The 19,630-nt window shown below is 42.1% G+C and overlaps 1 protein-coding gene across 3 annotated transcripts in view; it reads right to left on the bottom strand.

The window, feature by feature from the left end:
* lyst (lysosomal trafficking regulator) overlaps positions 1-19,630 on the bottom strand; it is a 360,509-nt gene that overhangs the window by 88,435 nt on the left and 252,444 nt on the right. For all 3 annotated transcript variants that reach the window (XM_043680014.2, XM_043680023.2, XM_087978632.1), the window contains 2 exons: positions 18,541-18,721; positions 5,736-5,905 (listed from right to left, as the gene is read on the bottom strand). In XM_043680014.2, coding sequence (XP_043535949.2) covers positions 5,736-5,905; positions 18,541-18,721 — 351 coding nt within the window. The remainder of the gene's footprint in view (positions 1-5,735; positions 5,906-18,540; positions 18,722-19,630) is intronic.

Raw genomic sequence — 19,630 nt, 5'->3', positions numbered from 1 at the left:
AGTCTTTGACCAAATAAAGAACAAAAGGGCTGTTAAAAAATTATTGTTCTAATCAGTGAATAACACAATTAATTTCTCAGTATCAGCAATAAGGTGGCACAACATACCAGCCTATTTTTGATACTGGCCTCTTCTGTTTTGGTTCTGATCTGCATGGTCCTAGCTTGTCTAATTCATATATCTTATTGGTAGCTATTTTAATTAGTACATATTCCTGATGTGGAAGAGACTAGGCTAGGGGACATAGTTTAAAAATAAAAGGAATTGTCTATTTAAAACAGAGAAGAGGAGAAACATTTTCTCTGAGATCATGTGTACGTGGAATTCTCTGCCCCAGAGAATGGTGAAAGCAGTGTCATTAATTATTATTTTTAAGTTAGAATTGGATTTTTCACTAACAAAGGAGCCAAGAGCTACATTCACCTGAACAATTATTCCCAACTTGCATGGCAGCAGCTTCCGAAACTGGAAGTCAATGCATCAGCATGCATGTGTGGAATCTCAGAACAGTTGTGCATCTGTGCAGCTCAGAAGGAACATTGGTCAAGAAACAGAAAGAAAGTGGATTGCAGACGTGGTCTGACCAGTATTGAAATTATGAAATGGTAGAGCAGGCTTAAGAGAAAATTGGCTTATTCCTGCTACTAATTTGAATTCTTTAGTGTGAACAGCTCAACCTTGATCAGGCAGCATCTGTGGATGGAAACATAGTTAATGTTTCAGGTCAAGGACCTTTCATCAAAACTGAAAGTAGTTAATGTTTTGGCATGTTTAAAATAAGTAGAAGCAAGGAAAGTGGGTGGAGGTTTAGAGAGTAAAAAGGGAATGTCTGTGAAAGGGTGGTTAGCAATTAAAGGCTGGAAAATTAAGTAACAAAACTGTGATCATACAGAGCAAAAGGAGATGGTAATGGGAGAAGAAAAACAAAGGATGGATACACATCAGGCCTAACTATAAATAACAAAATCTCTGGGTGGGATGGATCTGCGTGTAGGGGGTTGGTGCAGAATTGATAGACTGAATGGCCTCTATATCACTGTTTTGAGAAATACGGTATATTAAAAGTAGGACATGTAGGTTGTTTTCTCATTTTCTTCAAGTCAGAGGGGCGGCCACGGGTACCCACATGGGCCCTAGTTATGCCTGTCTCTTCATGGCGTACATGGAGCATTCTTGGTTCCAATCCTAATCCAGTCCCCACCCACAACTCTTGCTCCGATTTATCGATGATATCATCGGTGCTGCTTTTCTCCCTCTTCCGGAATTGGAAAGGTTCATTGATTTTGCTTCCAATTTCCACCCTACCCTCACTTTCACCTGATCCATTTCTGACTCCTCCCTTCTCTTTCTCGGGATAGGCAGTACACTAATTTATAACTATAAACCCAATGAGTCCCACAGCTATCTGGACTATATATCCTCATACCCTGCTTCCTGCAAAGACTCCATTCCAATCTCCCAGTTCCTTTGCCTCCATTGCATATGTTTTGATGAGGCCAAATTTGACAAGGAAGTCTCTGAAACTTCCACCTTCTTCAACCGAGGGTTCCACAGCACCGTTGTTGATAGGGCCCTCAAATGGATCTGAACCCCTCTTCCCTCCTGCTACAGCCACAGAGTTCTCCTTGCCCTTACTTATGATCACACCAGCATCCACATCCATAAGATCATCAGCCACCATTTCACCTCCCTCCCAGTGAGATGTCACCATTAGACACAATCCCCTCCCTATCCACCTTCCACAGGGACCTTTCCCGCCGGGACACCCTGGTCTACACTTCCTTTGCTCCCAACAAAGCCCACAGCCCCACTGCACCCACCGCTGAAGGTTTAGATTTAGATTTAGATTACTTACAGTGTGGAAACAGGCCCTTCAGCCCAACAAGTCCATACCGCCCCGCCGAAGCGCAACCCATCCATACCCCTTACCTAACATTACGGGCAATTTAGCATGGCCAATTCACCTGACCTGCACATCTTTGGACTGTGGGAGGAAACCGGAGCACCCGGAGCAAACCCACGCAGACACGGGGAGAATGTGCAAACTCCACACAGTCAGTCGCCTGAGGCGGGAATTGAACCCGGGTCTCTGGTGCTGTGAGGCAGCAGTGCTAACCACTGTGCTACCGTGCCGCCCACAAAGGTGTAACACCTGTCCATTTACCTCCCCCATCCTCAGCATCCCAAGGGCCTAAACATACCTTCCAGGTGAAGCAGGGTGACCGCTTCATGGAACGTCTATGTTCTGCTCGCAAAAGACCCCGAGCTTCCAGTTGCCTGCCACTTTAACACACCGCCCTATTCCCTAGCCAACATCTCTAGCTCAGCGCAAGCTGGAAAAAACACTTTATTTTGCACTTTGGGACCCTGCAGCCCTCCAGATTCAATATCAAGTTCAATAATTTTAGGGCCTGAACTCTCCTATGCCCTAGCCCCCAACCAAGGCTTGTTATCACATAGCCTGCTATTACATACTGTTAGCCACTAACAGTCCTCATTCACCCTCCCAGCCAGATCATTATCCATTTCTTCGTTTTTCCAACTATCTTCCCTCTCTTTTGGGTCTATCCACACCTGTCATTTACTCCTTACCCCCTCCCCCATCTTCTGCACACAAACCAACATTTTCTGAGCTACCATCAGTTCTGAGGAAAAGTCATCAGACCCGAAACGTTAACTTTGATTTCTCTGCAGATGCTACCAGACCTGCTGAGCTTTTCTAGCAACTTCTGTTTTTGTTTCTGATTTACAGCATTTGCAGTTCTTTCGGTTTTACATGCAAGCTGTTGTCTTACATAGGAGGAGTGCTTGGGATCTTGGATATTCAAGAGAGAAAAGGTAAAAGTGAATGTTAGTTTTTTTGCATTTGGATGGGAAAGTGCAATGAGGAAGTGACAAGACGTTGCAGTTGATGGAAGTGCAAATTTTAAAGTAGGCAACTGGAAGCTCAGGTCACACTTGTTGATTGAATGGAGGTGTTGCAAAGTACTCATCCAATCTGTGTTTGTTCTCCCCAGTATAGAGGGGACTGTGTTGTGAGCACTGAATACAGTAAACTAAACTAAGTATTATAAATAAACCACTGCTTCAGGTTGAGGAACAATAAGGAGGGTAGGGGATAAAAGGCCACATGTGGCATCCTCTGCATTTGCAAAAATAGCTGCCATGGGATGGACTGAGGAGTGGAGTAGGATGTTATAGAGCCACGACACATATGGCAGTAATGGTATAACTTTACATATCTAGGGATTCAAGCTACAATGAAGATTGCCATCTTCTACAAAAAAATCCCTTCTCACTAAGATATATGGTGATCTAATTAGAAGAAACAAACTGTTCATCTTACTTCTGTTTGGATGAGCTGGAAGATATTGATCCTTCCTTGCCTTCAGTATTTACTCCTATCAGTTCTGGATGAAGTAATTCCAATATCTTGGAATTCATACATTCGTCTGGGTGGACGAAAGGCAGGTAAATGCACGTTAGCATTATTAACTTCCCAAAATAAAAAGGGAGTTATATCCTTCCAATTATCAATCACAGTTGCTTATGGATATTCCTCACAGCCTTCCAAAAGGAAAACAAGGTGCAAATGCCTCTTTCTTGCCTTAGCATTCTCAATTTGGAAAAAAAATGTACAATTCATGAAGATCTCTTCTTATTAGGGTGACAGCTGACCAATATGGTGCAACTGAGAGAATTCAGGAGTACTTCAGAGTCTGACCACAGTAAAGACTACACTGAATGTACAGCACCAAATCAGGCCAGACAAACTAGTCTCTGCCTCAACACAAGTATCCTATAATTCTAAACTCACCATTGGCAAAATTACCCTATGTAGAAACAGTCTATGTTCCCTAGATTTAAGAAGAATGAGAGGTGATCTCATTGAACCATATAATTCTTTTTAAATCAAGGCCTAACAGGACTGAAGCAAGAAGGATATTTCCCCTGGCTGGGGGTGTCTAGAACCAGGAGATAGACTCTCAGGATGACAAGTGGTCAATTTAGGACTGTGATGAAGAGAAATTCCTTAATTCACTCAGAGGGTGGCAAACTTTGGAATTCCCTACCTATCTAGAGGTAGAGTCATTAAATTTACTCAAAACTAAGATTGCCAGTTTCTTGATTAGTAAGGGAATCAACAGTTATGTGAAGAAGGTAGGAGAAAGAGATCAGCAATGATTGAATGGTGAAGTAGACTTGATGGGCTGAATGGCTTAATTCTGCTCCTCTATCTTATGGTCTTATGATAGACTTCCAGATATTTGATATCAAATGATTTGTGATACTGCGGGAATATAGAACTAATTGAAAAGATCAGCATTGATTTAGTTGAATGACAGAGCACGCTTCATGGGCCAAATGGACTATTTCTATGTTCTTAAATATCTTAAACAAAAATAGAAATTGCTGGAAAAGATCAGCAGCTCTGGCAGCACCCATGGAGAAAAATCAAGTCATAGAGATGCACAGCATGGAAACAGATCCTGTGAAAAGATTGCCCCTTAGGTTTGTTTTATAACTTTCCCCACTCACCTTAAACCTATCCCCTCTAGTTCTGTCTCCCCACCTCTGGGAAAAGACTTTGTGTATTTACCCTATCCATGCCCCTCACGATTTTATAAACCTCTATAAGGTCACCTCTCAGCCTCCGACGCTCCAGGGAAAAGAGCCCTACCCTCTTCAACCTCTCCCTATAGCTCAAATCCTCCAAACCTGGCAACATCTGAGCCCTTTCACGTTTCACAACATCCTTCCGAGAGGAGTTAACGTTTCGGGTCAAATGACCCTTCCTCAGAACTGCTGCCAGACTTTGAGCTTTTCCAGCAATTTCTATTTTTGTTTCTGATTTACAACATCTGCAGCCCTTTGTTTTTTTCCTTAAATACTTTTTTCTGTTTGGCAACTCTCCTACAGCACACTGTAATGTTCCAATAATTAGCTGGGAAATATAATCTTACAATAAAAATTGATGGTTCAGATTAGATACAAGAATATGTAATGGTGGATCAAATCACATTTGATGAACTCAAATTTATCATAACAAATACTGCTTCAACTAAATACTCCAACATTTAAGGAGAATTATCATTTTAGATTTAATTCTTTGAGTGAGTTAGCTACCACCTTACTGATTTTCCTGCAGTTTAATCCTTATAATATGATTACATTTAAAACAGTACTATAGAAGTTTTAAAAACTGGAACCAATTTAGACATGTCTGGCTTTTAACCATCATCTTGAAAGTTAATAACATCACAAAATAATAAATGAGTTTATTCAGACTGGCAGGATGAACTAAATTAGCAAATATTTGTCTTAACTATTAATTGCTGTTAAATTTCTGTTATTGGCCTTCAGCAAACAATTCAACTTAGTGCCTATATTCATTTTTATTAGGCTGCACTTTGTAAACAATCAGCAGAACAGAAAACCAATGGGTGATGCATTTAACAGTAATTCTTAATGGCAAATCAATTTTTAAAAGCATACCTTAGTCTACAGTTAGTCAAACAAACACCTCACCCTTTGAAAAAATAGGACTGCCTATCCATGTGCACTTTCATCTCAACACAAACTGATGAATACTGGTTGCGTTAGTGGTGGAATATAAACCTCCAAGTCTGAATAGTGATGATTAAAGGGGCTGACAAATTGATTTTCATTTTAGGGATGCTGATCTTGATTCATGGAAATAGACAAAAAAGAATTAATTAACAAAGCAAACATACTCTTCATCCAGACTAACTGCCCGGCCGAGCAACATTTCAAGGAAGCACTCCAGCAGACCATGAGATCCTTGGTGGAGATATAGCTGGTTGGCCAACAAAGAAAATCCATGGTTTTTCAAGAACTTTTCCTTTTGTTCCTTTGAGGCTCGTGTAAAATATGCATCCAGCAACTGTCAACAAACAAATTAAATTCAGTTAGGGAAATGAGAATGTATGAATTTAGAAGGAAAGATCTTCCAATAGTTAATCTGAATCCAGAAGTAACTTGCATTTATATAGCAACTTTAGCATGGTGAAACATTCCAAGAACAACATGAAGGAAGAGTTTTGGTACTAAGCCAAAGGAGGAAATAATCAGGATCAAGATCATCTTAAAAGGTGGTATAACCGTCATTACTGTGAATTACATTAAGGGTTAAAACGCAGAGTTTTGGTTTCAGTTTAAGATAAATTAAAGGCTATTCACTTTCAGTCAGTTTTATTTAGTTAGTTATTTTTAGTTGTGCACTTATAAACAAAGCTTGAATTTTTGGTCCAGCTGAAGCAGCTTTTGGCAGCAAGCCAGCTGTGATGTTACTATGGAGATAACTGCTGAGGGCAAGTATGTTGCTCCGAGCAAAAACTGGTTGCAGTTTTAAAAACCATAATGAAGTGAGACAGAGGTTGACCTGGAGGTTGCAAACATCCAGTCTTATGTACTTACTTCTGTAAGTTTAGAGAGTGGAAAGAGTGTATTCTAAAGAAATTGGTAGGGCTAAGTAGCTCTGTAAAGAAACAGGATGTTCATCCGCAAAGTTTTCACCAAGGGAATGCCTATGTATATCTGGTGGGTCATGGCCTATGGTTGTCAGCAATATCTTATTAGACCAGGAGGTCAATGATTAATTGTTATGCATCAGTTGATTTGTAATGTTCATCCTTGATTGGAGTTTGGTCCTCAGTAATGGGTAGTACAATCCCACCAGCAACCAGCAGTCCAAACAACATCACAAAAGCATGGAGAGATGTTGTGACTACATTCAGGGTTCTGAATGTCAAGCTGTAACATTCAGCTCCAGATACTTCTCCCACAACTTTATGATCTCTCAACTTAACAGGGGAAAAGACCAACTGGACCAGGAGGTTAAATTGGTAAAAATATATAATTAGTAAAAATCAAAATCATGTAAGCCTGATGTATGACCTGCACAGAAGAATCAGAACAAAATGAAATTGCCTTCTAGAGTAGAAGTATGTTTAAAAACCTACCAGAATATAAGTCAAAATATAAATAATTTAAAATTACAGTATAATAAAATAAAATGCCAGTTCTGAAGAAGGGTCACTAGAAGAGGGGTAAGGACAAGTCAGGGAACAATAGACCAGTGACCCTGATGTCGGTGGTGGGCAAGTTGTTAGAGGGAATCCTGAGGGACAGGATGTACATGTTTTTGGAAAGGCAGGGACTGATTAGGGATAGTCAACATGGCTTCGTGCAATGGGAAATCATGTCTCACAAACTTCACTGAGTTTTTTGAGGAAGTAACAAAGAGGATTGATGAGGGCAGAGCGGTGGACGTGATCTATATGGACTTCAGTAAAGCGTTCGACAAGATTCCCCATGGGAGACTGGTTAGTAAGGTTTGATCACATGGAATACAAGGAGAACTAGCCATTTGGATACAGAACTAGCTCAAAAGGTAGAAGACAGAGGATGGTAGTGGAGGATTGGTTTCCAGACTGCAGGCCTGTGACCAGTGGAGTGCCACAAGGATCGGTGCTGGGTCCACTGCTTTTCGTCTTTAATATAAATGATTTGGATGTGAGCATAAGAGGTATAGTTAGTAAGTTTGCAGATGACACCAAAATTGGGGGTGTAGTGGACAGCGAAGAAGGTTACCTCAGATTACAAAAGGATCTTGATCAGATGGGCCAATGGGCTGAGAAGTGGCAGATGGAGTTTGATTTAGATAAATGTGAGGTGCTGCATTTTGTGAAAGCAAACCATAGCAGGACTTATACATTTAATGGTAAGGTCCTAGGGAGTGTTGCTGAACAAAGAGACCTTGGAGTGCAGGTTCGTAACTCCTTCAAAGTGGAGTCACAGGTAGATAGGATAGTGAAGAAGGCATTTCATATGCTTTCCTTTATTGGTCAGAGTATTGAGTACAGGAGTTCGGAGGTCATGTTGCGACTGTACAGGACATCGGTTAGGCCACTTTTGGAATATTGCGTGCAATTCTGATCTCTTTCCTATCGGAAGGGTTCAGAAGAGATTTACAAGGATGTTGCCAGGATTGAGGATTTGAGCCATAGAGAGAGGTTGAATAGGCTAGGGCTGTTTTCCCTGGACTGTTGGAGGCTGAGGTGTGACATTACAGAGGTTTATAAAATCATGAGGGGCATGGATAGGATGAATAGACAGTCTTTTCCCTGGGGTGGGGGAGTCTAGAACTAGAGGGTATAGGTTTAGCATGAGAGGGGAAAGATATAAAAGGGACCTAAGAGGCAATGTTTTCACGCAGAGGGTGGTACATGTATGGAATGAGCTGCCAGAGGAAGTGGTGAAGACTAGTACGATTGCAACATTTAAAAAGGCATCTGGATGGGTATATGAATAGGAAGGGTTTGGAGGGTTATGGGCCGGGTGCTGGCAGGCGGGACTTGATTGGGTTGGGATTTCTGATTGGCATGGACGGGTTGGACCGAAGGGTCTGTTTCCGTGCTGTACATCTCTATAACTTAAAACATTAACTCTGCTTACTCTCTATAAATGCTGCTAGATTTGGTGAGTTTCTCCATTAATTTCTGGCTTGGTAAAAAAAAAAATCAGAGTTAAATCTGTTGAATTCACTGTAAAATAGAAGTTTATATTGCTTAGAGTCATTATCTTGCGTTTTGGTGCTACTAGTCATTACTGCTTCTGTTTGTTTTGTTCAAATTTGTATAGTGGGATTTTCTTTTCATCCTCCAATCTAACCCTGGAGTCTTCTGGTTACTTTTCTTACACTCGACTCTTCTACTCACATTATTAAAATTAAAAGTATTAGTCTATCAAGGCAGGCCTTAACTAGTATCAAGCTTGCCTAATTTTCTCATTACTATAAGAAGAAACAGCAAGAGTGATGAAGAGGCTTAGGGAAGAATTTCTGGAATTCAGAACCAAAGCAACAGTAACAGGAAACAGAAAGCAATTTAAAATCAGGGCTGCACAAAATGCCAGAGGACGTGGTGGAGGCTAGTACAATTGCAACATTTAAGAGGCATTCGGATGGGTATATGAATAGGAAGGGTTTGGAGGGATATGGGCCGGGTGCTGGCAGGTGGGACTAGATTGGGTTGGGATATCTGGTCGGCACAGACGGGTTGGACCGAAGGGTCTGTTTCCATGTGTACATCCCTATGACTCTATGGGACAAGTATAGAGATAAGAGGGATGAGCTAAGAGTTTAAAAAACAAAGATGAAGATTTTAAATTTGATTGGCACCACATCCACGAACACCCACTCCCTCCTCCACTCATGCTCGGTAGTAGCATTGTGCACCATCTACAATAGCAGATATGAAATCAGATGATCTCAGGGTCAAATAGGACAGCAAAGTTATGAATAATCTTAAAGCATCTTACTCAGCTTCAGACAGAATCAGAGGGAGGAACAACTATGTGATCAGTGAACAATTTATGCTAAGAATTAAAGAGATACAGAATCAGTATTTCCAACATTTAATTGAAGATAAATTCTGCTCAGACAGTAAGTGATGTTAAATAAGCAACATGCAACACGCAAGTGGGCGAGTCAAGAGAGCTGTGTGACAATGTAAACTTTACAGCTTTAACTACTTCATGGATTGAAGGAATCAGCAATAACGCTTTCTGGAATTAACTACTTCTTGAGGTGAAAGGGACAAGGAGAAGCTGCTGTAAAGGAATGAAAAGCAACATGCGAATTAACTAACTTGAAAAGAAACATAAACAAGCTGTTTTCTGGGAGAGGAGATAACAATTGTTTGATAATCTGCTGCCTCATGACGAACGGGCAATGAAGTCTGCCTGCAGAAGAAATATTCCGAAGTAAAATAGTTAATTGAAGGAAAAGTTGTGTTTTAAACAGACAGCTAACTTCGAATGTAACAAGAAACAGGGGAGTTACTTCAGATAAGAAGGCAAGCTACAGATTTGAGGTCTCCAAAAGTTGTAATGAAAGATGAAAGAATCTAATGGATATCAATAATGTCACACTACAAACTTGAAGCAAAGAAAATTGTATAAGAATCCAATAGAAGAACAATTCAATAGCAGAACTTCAAACAACAACAACGCACAAGAATTGAACCCAGGACATTTCCAGAGATAGAGACAGTGGGTGGGATTGTGGCCAAGTTCCATTATTAATCGGGTTGAGTTGTGAGGCTTAACTAGCTTACTTGATCGGTCTTGTTAGTTGCTACGTGCAATAAAATTTAAATCATTGTTTCAGTACTTGATTGTCTATGAGATTTTTTAATAAGTAGCTGAATTAAATGTTAGTGGTGGTGATTTACCCACAACAGATGATAACTAGACAGAACTGACTATCATCAGCATTCAGATGGAACCTAATATTTTTCTGTTTAATGTCAGGCTAACCTGACACGGTTAGGGGAAGAAAGGGGAAGCTATAATGGGGAACAAAGAGATGGAAGACTCATTAATTGTGTATTTTGGCTTAGTCTTCACAAAGGATGACACAAAGAATGTCCAAAATACGATGAAGTACAGAGGGTCTAGTGAGAGGGAGGGAAAAGTAGAGCCTTGGGTAGTGTTACAGAGTCAAAGATTTGTACTGCAAGGAAACAGAACCTTTGGTCCAACTCATCCATATCGATCAGATATCTTAAATTAATCCAGTCCCATTTGCCAGCATTTGCCCGCATCCTCTGAATCCTTTGGATTCATATACCTATGCACATGCCTTTTAAATGCTGTAATTCTACCAACCTCCACTACTTCCTCTGGCAGTTAATCCCATATAGGTGTGAAATCATTGTGCCTTAGGGCCCTTTTAAATTTTACCCCTCTCATCTTAAAACTATGCCTTCTAGTTTTGGACTCCGCCATCCTGGAGAAAAGACCTTGGCCATTCACCCTATCCATGCCCCTCATAATCTTATAAACCTCTATAAGATCACTCCTCAGCTTCCAACCCCCAGGGAAAATAGCCCCAGTCTATTCGGCCTCTCCCTTTAGTTCAAGCACTCCAATCCTGGTAACATTGTTGTAAATCTTTTCTGAACCCTCAAAAGTTTCACAATACCTTTCTTATAGCAGGAAGACCAGAATTCCAAAAGTGTCCTAACTAATGTGTGGCACAGTGGTTAGCACTGCTGCCTCACAGCGCCAGAGACTCGGGTTCAATTCCCGCCTCAGATGACTCTCTGTGTGGAGTTTGCACATTCTCCCAGAGTCTGCATGGGTTTCCTCCGGGTGCTCCGGTTTCCTCCCACAGTCCAAAGATGTGCAGGTTAGGTGAATTGGCTATGCTAAATTGCCCGTAGTGTTAGGTGAGGGGGTAGGTGTAGGGGTATGGGTCTGGGTGGTATACGCTTCGGCGGGTCGGTGTGGACTTGTTGGGCCGAAATGCTTGTTTCCACACTAAGTAATCTGTAATGTCCTATACAGCTGCAACATGACAGGAGAACAGAGATCGAGGGGTTCAGGCACATCATTCTTTGATGCTTACATCATATATAGACAGGGTGGTTAAGAAGGCACTTAGCACATTTGCTTTCTTTGCTCAGACTTGAGCATAGGAATTAGGATATCACGTTGAGGTTGTACAGGACCTCGCTGGAGTACTGTGCCTGGTTCTGGTCACCCTGTTGCAGGAAGGATATTATTAAGCTGGAGGGAGTTCAGTAAAGGTTAGCCTGGATGTTGCCAGGAATCAAGGGTTTGAGTTATAAGGAGAGCCTGTATAGGCTGGGACTCTTTTTTTTTTAAACTGGAATGTAGGAGGATGGCTTTATAAAATCATGAGGGGTGTAGATAAGGTGAATGGCAGGTGTGTTTTCCCTGGGTTGGGGGATTTCAAGACTAGGTGGCTTATTTTTAAATTGACAGGAGCATAGAACATTACAATGCAGTACAGGCTTTTCACCCTTGATGTTGTGTTGACTTGTGAAACCAATCTGAAGCCCATCTAACCTATTCATCCATATGAAAGGAGAGAGATTTAAAAAAAACCATGAGGGGCAATATTTTCTTTCAATAGAGAGCAGTTCGTGTGTCAAATGAACTTCAAGTGGAAGTAGTGGATGTGCTTATATTTACAAAGTTTAAAAGACATTTAGATAAATACATGAATAAGAAATGTTTGGGAGGATATGTGCCAAGCGCAGACAAGTGGGACTAGTTTAGTTTGGGATTATGGTTGGCATGGATTGACTTGAACTGAAGGATATGTTTCTATGCTGTATGACTATCACTCTATAATTGAAGGACATCAGCATTAGCAAGGAAATGGTATGAGGGAAATAGATGGGATTAAAGGCTGATAATTCCCAGGGCTTGATAACCTATATTCCAAAGTACTTAAAGCTGGCCCGAGATTGGATTTTGGTCAGATGGGCTAGTGGGCTGAGGAGTGGCAGATTGAGTTTAATTCAGATAAATGTGAGGTGCTGTATTTTGGAAAAGCAAATCTTAGCAGGACTTATACAGTTAATGATAAGGTACCACACCAGATCCCAGCTCCCAGCCCTGCCGAATTTTCACCATCCCTCCACACTTCCCCCTCACTGTGGACGAACGATCAGTCCCCAGCAAAGGACTCACCTTCATCCCCCTCCATTCACGCATCAATGAATTGAATACACGCCATGACACCGAACACTTCTTCCGCCGCCTCCGCCTCAGAGCTTACTTTCACAATCAGGACTCCCGCCCACCTTCCGAGGACCCCTTCGCCCACCTCTAACACACTGCATCCACCTGGACACCCCACACTGGCCTATTACCTGCCCTCGACCTCTTCATTTCCAACTGCCGCCAGGATATTAACCGCCTCAACCTGTCTACCCTCCTCCCCCACTCCAACCTCTCACCCTCACAACGCGCAGCCCTCCAATCCCTCTGCTCCAATCCCAACCTCACCATCAAGCCAGCAGATAAAGGGGCGCAGTGGTAGTCTGGTGCACTGACCTCTACACCACTGAAGCCAAACGCCAACTCGAGGACACCTCTTCCTACCACCCCCTCGACCATGACCCCACCCCCCATCACCAAAGCATCATCTCCCAGACCATACAGAACCTCATCACCTCAGGAAATCTCCCATCCTCAGCTTTCAACCTCAGTCCAGGAACCCCGCACTGCCCGGTTCTACCTCCTTCCCAAGATCCACAAGCCTGACCACCCTGGCCAACCCATTGTCTCAGCATGTTCCTGCCCCACTGAACTCATTTCTACCTACCTCGACACTGTCCTATCCCCCCCCCCCCCCCCACCCCCACCCCCCACCCCACCCCCCCCCACCCCGAGTCCAGGAACTCGCCACATACGTTCGAGACACCACCCATGCCATCTTCCTCCTCCAAGACTTCCGTTTCCCCAGCCCTCAACGCCTCATCTTCACCACGGATATCCAATCCCTCTACACCTCCATCCGCCATGACCATGGCCTCCAAGCCCTCCGTTTTTTCCTCTCCCGACGTCCCCAACAGTACCCTTCCACCGACACTCATTCGTTTGGCTGAACTGGTCCTCACCCTTAACAATTTCTCCTTCGAATCCTCCCACTTCCTCCGGACCAAAGGGGTAGCCATGGGCACCCGTATGGGCCCCAGCTATGCCTGTCTCTTTGTTGGCTACGTAGAACAGTCGATCTTCCCTAATTACACCGGCACCACTCCCAACCTCCTCCTCCGCTACATTTATGACTGCATTGGCGCCACCTCGTGCTCCCGCGAGGAGGTTGAGCAATTCATCAACTTCACCAACACATTCCACCCTGACCTTAAATTTACTTGGACCATCTCTGACACCTCCCTCCCCTTCCTGGACCTCTCCATCTCCATTAGTGACGACCGACATGACACTGACATTTTTTGTTTTTACAAACCCACCGACTCCCACAGCTACCTGGATTATACCTCTTCCCATCCTACCTCTTGCAAAAATGCCATCCTGTATTCCCAATTCCTCCGCCGTATCTGCTCCCAGGAGAACCAGTTCCTCCACAGAACACACTAGATGGCCTCCTTTTTTAGAGACCGCAATTTCCCTTCCCACGTGGTTAAAGATGCCCTCCAACGCATCTCGCCCACATCCCGCACCTCCGCCCTCAGACCCCACCCCTCCAACCGTAACAAGGACAGAACGCCCCTGGTGCTCACCTTCCACCCTACCAACCTTTGCATAAACCAAATCATCTGCCTACATTTCCGCCACCTCCAAAAAGACCCCACCACCAGGGATATATTTCCCTCCCCACCCCTTTCTGCCTTCTGCAAAGACTGTTCCCTCCGTGACTACCTGGTCAGGTCCACGCCCTCCTACAACCCACCCTCCCATCCTGGCACCTTCGCCTGCCACCGCAGGAATTGCAAAACCTGCTCCCACGCCTCCTCCCTCACCTCCATCCAAGGCCCTAAAGGAGCCTTCTACATCCAAAGTTTTATCTGCACATCCACCAATATCATTTATTGTATCCGTTGCTCCCGATGCAGTGTCCTCTACATTGGAGAGACTGGACGCCTCCTAGCAGAGCGCTTTAGGGAACATCTCCGGGACACCTGCACCAATCAATCACACTGCCCTGTGGCCCAAGATTTCAACTCCCCCTCCCACTCTGCCGAGGACATGGAGGTCCTGGGCCCCCTTCACCGCCGCTCCCTCACCACCAGACACCTGGAAGAAGAACGCCTCATCTTCCGCCTCGGAACACTTCAACCCCAGGGCATCAATGTGGACTTCAACAGTTTCCTCATTTCCCCTTCCCCCACCTCACCCTAGTTCCAAACTTCCAGCTCAGCACTGTCCCCATGACTTGTCCTACCTGCCTATCTTCTTTTCCACCTATCCACTCCACCCTCCTCCCTGACCTATCACCTTCATCCCCTCCCCCACTTACCTATTGTACTCTATGCTACTTTCTCCCCACCCCCACCTTCCTCTAGGTTATCTCTCCACTCTTCAGGCTCTCTGCCTTTATTCCTGATGAAGGGCTTTTGCCCGAAACGTCGATTTTACTGCTCCTTGGATGCTGCCTGAACTGCGGTGCTCTTCCAGCACCACTAATCCAGTTAATGATAAGGTCCTAGGGTTGTTGCTGAACAGAGAGACCTTGGAGTGCAGGCTCATAGCTCCTTGAAAGTCGAGTCAGAGATAGATAGGATAGTGAAGGCGGCGTTTGGTATGCTTTCCTTTAAGGGTCAGAGTATTGAGCACAGGAGTTGGGAGGTCATGTTGCGTCTTACAAAACATTGGTTAGGCTACTTTTGGAATATTGCGTGCAATTCTGGTCTCCTTTCTATCAGAAGGATTTTATGAAACTTGAAAGGGTACAGAAAAGATTTACAAGGATGTTGCCATGGTTGCAGGATTTGAGCTATAGGGAGAGGATAAATAGGCTGGGGCTGTTTTCCCTGGACTGTCGGAGGCTGAGGGGTGACCTTATAGAGGTTTATAAAATCTGAGGGGCATGAATAGGATAAATTGATCAAGTCTTTTCCCTGGGGTGGGGGAGTCCAGAACTTGAGGACATAGGTTTAGGGTGAGAGAGAAAAGATATAAAAGGGACCTAAGGGGCAACATTTTCACACAGATTGTGGTAAGTGTATGGAACGAGCTGCCAGAGGAAGTGGTGGAGGCTGGTATGATTGCAACATTTAAAAGGCATCTGGATGGGTATATGAATAGAAAGGGTTTGGAGGGATATGGGCCGGGTGCTGGCAAATGGAACTAGATTAGGTTAGGATATCCAGTTGGCATGGACCGGTTGGACTGAAGGGTCTGTTTCCGTGCTGTACATCTTTATGACTCTAAATATGGGTATGCATTCGTGGTCATCCTTCAAGATTTCATTGATTGGAACTGTTCAGTTGGGGGATTGCAAACGTAACTCTACTTATTTAAAAAAGGAGTTAGAGAGCAAAAAACAGACTTGTTAACTTGACAGCAAAGACAGGCAAATTTGCTAAAGTCCATCATAAAGGATTTATTTATTAGCAGAGCACTTAGAATACAGTGATAGATTCAGAATAATGCTTGAAAAATATAATGGCTTTTTTAAGGATGCAACAAATAGAGTTGATAAGATAAAACAGTGCATGCGGCTTGCTTAGATTTTAAGAAGGCTTTAGATAAATTCCCACATAGGAGATCAACATGTAAAATTAAATTGTAGGGGACTGAAGGTAGTGTACTGAAAGGAAACAAAGAGTAAGAATAAACGGGTCATTTTCTGAGTGGCGGCCAGTGACCAGTGGGGTACCACAGGGACACAAAGCTGGATGGAAGGGTTAACTATGAGGAGAATGCAGAGATGTTTCAGTATGACATGGATAAATGAGAAGGTAAATGTATGGCAGATTAAACATAATGTGCTTAAATGCGACATGATTTACTTTGGTCGTAAAAAAATATTATCTGAATGGTGATATATTGGGAAAGGGAGGTGCAATGAGACATAGGTCCTTATTCACCAGTTGCTGAAAACAAACATTCAGGTAAAGCAAGCAGTGAAAAAGGCTAAGATATGTTAGCTTTCATGGTGAGAATATTTGAGTACTGGAGTAAGAGATGTGTTGCTGCAGCTGTCCAAGGTCTTAGTGCGACCACACCTAGAGTATAATGTGCATTTTCAATTTCTTTATCTGGGAAGGATGTTCTGGCTATGGATGAAGTGAAACAAAGCTAGACTAGATTGATTCCTGGGATGGCAGGACTGACATGCAAAAAAAGCCTGGATTGGTTAAGATTACATTCAATGAAGTTTAGAAGAATGAGGAAGGATCTCATAGATCTCAACATAATCTTAACAGGACTAGGCAGGGGAAACACAGGAAGGATGTTCCTGATGACCAGAATAAGAGGTCATAGTCTAAGAATGGGGGCTGCTATTTAGGATGAGAAATTTCTTCACCCAGAGACTGGTGAACCTGTGAAAGTTCTCTGCCTCAGACAACAGTTAAGACAAGTCATTGAATGTTTTCAAGGAGATAGATATAGTTTTTGGGACTAAAGGTATCAAAGGATATTAAGAGAAAGCAGGAACACAGTACTGAGAAGGATGATCAGCTATTATCATGTTGCGTGCACAGCAAGTTCAAAGAGCCAAACGGCTCTGCTGCTCTTATTTTCTATGTTTCTATGATAAAGTCGAGGGTCAGTGACAGACCTTTGAAAAGCTCTGAATTATGTATCTTATCATGTTAAGCTTTTATCTTGATAGGCTATTAAGTTTATCATGCCTGCGCTGACTCAGTGAAAGAACTATTCAATTAATGCCACAACTTGCTCTGTCTTGATACGCATATAAGTCTTTCTAAGTATATGTATATATTTAAATTCCTTTTGATATTACTACAAATCTGCTTTCACTACCATTTCAAACAGATCCTTCCAAATTATTTCTCATTTTCATCACTGCCACAGATGTGTTCTCTTTGGTTATCAACTCTCTTCCCTCCAGTTTCTTTCTACTTCATCAAACTCCCTCAAAACTTAAAAAGCATTTCACCTATCAATTAACATTCTTTACTCTAATGAAAACAATCTTAGTTTCTTTAATCTTGCAAAACAACTGAAGTCCCTCGCCTTGACCATTCTCATAAATGTTCTTTCCATTCTCTCCAAGACTTTGTCATCCTCCTTACAATGCAATTTATCATACAAGACAATTTTTCAGTTCTTCAAATGATAAACAGCTTTGCAATTTGTACAGTCAGTCACTTACCAGTTATAATATTGCCCCAAAAATGTCACTGAAATTTGCATACAATAATCTACACCACTAACTTGGTATGTTCCTACCAATGTATATAGAACAAAAAAAATCAAACCTTTGCACATTAAATGCTCATGAAGGAGTTGGAAGGCAACCCTAAAATTCATCTTCTGAATTCTGTATTGAAGATTGATAGACTTTTGTTAGTGAAGGATATTAAGGGTTATGGAATTAAGTCGGGTAAACAGAAATACCAGTTAGTATTGAAATAAGTGGGTGGTGAAACAGGCTTGAGGGACTGAATTGTCTCATGTTCCTGTCATCACAGATGTTCTTAACTGATCGGAATAGCCTCACAATTAAACAGCTTTCCCCATCACAGTCCCCATGCACCGAATTAAACAGTCTTCTCTACACCGAATCGCATCATCACCTCCTACCTCCTTCCACCTCCAAAGACATTTTAACTAAAAAAAATTGTTTGAAGTGAAAAAGCACATATTTTAATGTCTTATTGATTTTTCCCTGGTTTGTGCACAGCATTCTCCAGGAATTCCTGAATGCTCCAGCACAACCCTTAATGTGCAATTCTTTTCTATATCAGATTTTCTATACCAGAGTTCATGATGTCATTTAATGAATTAATTATGCAAAAATCTATAAATCAAAATTTTTGAGTGGTTATCCTCTCTGACAAACTTAGCATTGTATCATCATTAACAATTTGAATGTTCAAGATGGATTAGATTAAGATCAGTGTGTTCACTGTCACAGTGTTAAAATACAATATGACAGCTAGTATTTGACATATTTATTATTCCTTTGTCTTCTATTAATATATAAAATATCAGATTGCCATGAGCAAATCTCTGAAAGGATCAGCTGGTTGTTTCTCTTACTTTAATAACTCCTTGCTGAATTACTGGAGATGGATGATTGACAAGAACTATCAATGCTTCCGGTTGAATCAACTTGTCCATCACATCAGCCAGCATTACATCTGGCAGTATGAGTAGGATTCCTCGCAAAAGGTCATAGAGCCCACAGCAGATCAGAATTAGACAGTCTTCTGTCGCAGATCTAGATATGCAAAATACATATGTCAATAATACCAGAAGCAACATTCATCTTTATTTAACCTTATTTAAATTTTCAAACCCTAAATCTTGACAGGTATTTTTAAGCCTAGAAGTTCCAAACAACCTGCATACAGGTTTTAGCAGTATGTGAGTTATGGCAGGAGAGTCAGGTGACATTACAGGCACGAGAGGCAGCCTTGGCAATGTTGAAGGTATGGTTGAAAACTCATCTTCTGGTTAATTGGCAATGGGATAATTACAAGACAGCAGTGACCAACATTATTTTTTTCTCTTTTAAAGCAGAAAAGCCTGCTCTCATTTCAAGTAATGTTGCAGGACATATTGACGAACTCTCTGACTATGACATCCAAAGGATGATGACATTATAGCACACAAGAATATACAACTTCCAGCAGATGCACATCATCGTTAAAGACGTTCACACGCAAAACACTGTTCGCTATACCCTTTTGAATATTCACTACAAATTGGTATGTGTTGTAATTTCTCAAACCTCAAGCATTGGTAACATGGAGCCAGGCTTAGCTACTTTTAGCTTCTTTTGCATGTCCCATCATTCAATAAGATTATGGCTTATATGTAACCCAAATCTACATGCCTGCTTTTTTTCTCTAATCCATTAATATCATTGGTTAACCAAAGCTCAGTTTTGCCAAACTCCGTTTTAAACTTTGCAACTGATCTAACATCAATTCTCATTTGTTAGGAGAGTTCCAAACCACTACCGTTCTTTGTGTGCGCATGGTTTCCTGAACAGTCTGACTCTGGATTTTAACACATGCCCCTAGTTCTAGGCTCACTAACTAACAAGAATAGTTTTTCTCAATCTATTTCATCCATTCTCCCTTATGTCTGAAAACACAGATTAAATCACCCTTAATGTTCTAAA

Source organism: Chiloscyllium plagiosum, unplaced genomic scaffold (genome assembly GCF_037043375.1).
Source record: "Chiloscyllium plagiosum isolate Xiang-an unplaced genomic scaffold, Cpla_swu_hap1 HiC_scaffold_3, whole genome shotgun sequence".
NCBI lineage: Eukaryota > Metazoa > Chordata > Chondrichthyes > Orectolobiformes > Hemiscylliidae > Chiloscyllium > Chiloscyllium plagiosum.
The sequence above is the reverse complement of the archived record's forward strand: the minus strand, read 5'-3'. Positions and strand labels throughout refer to the sequence as shown.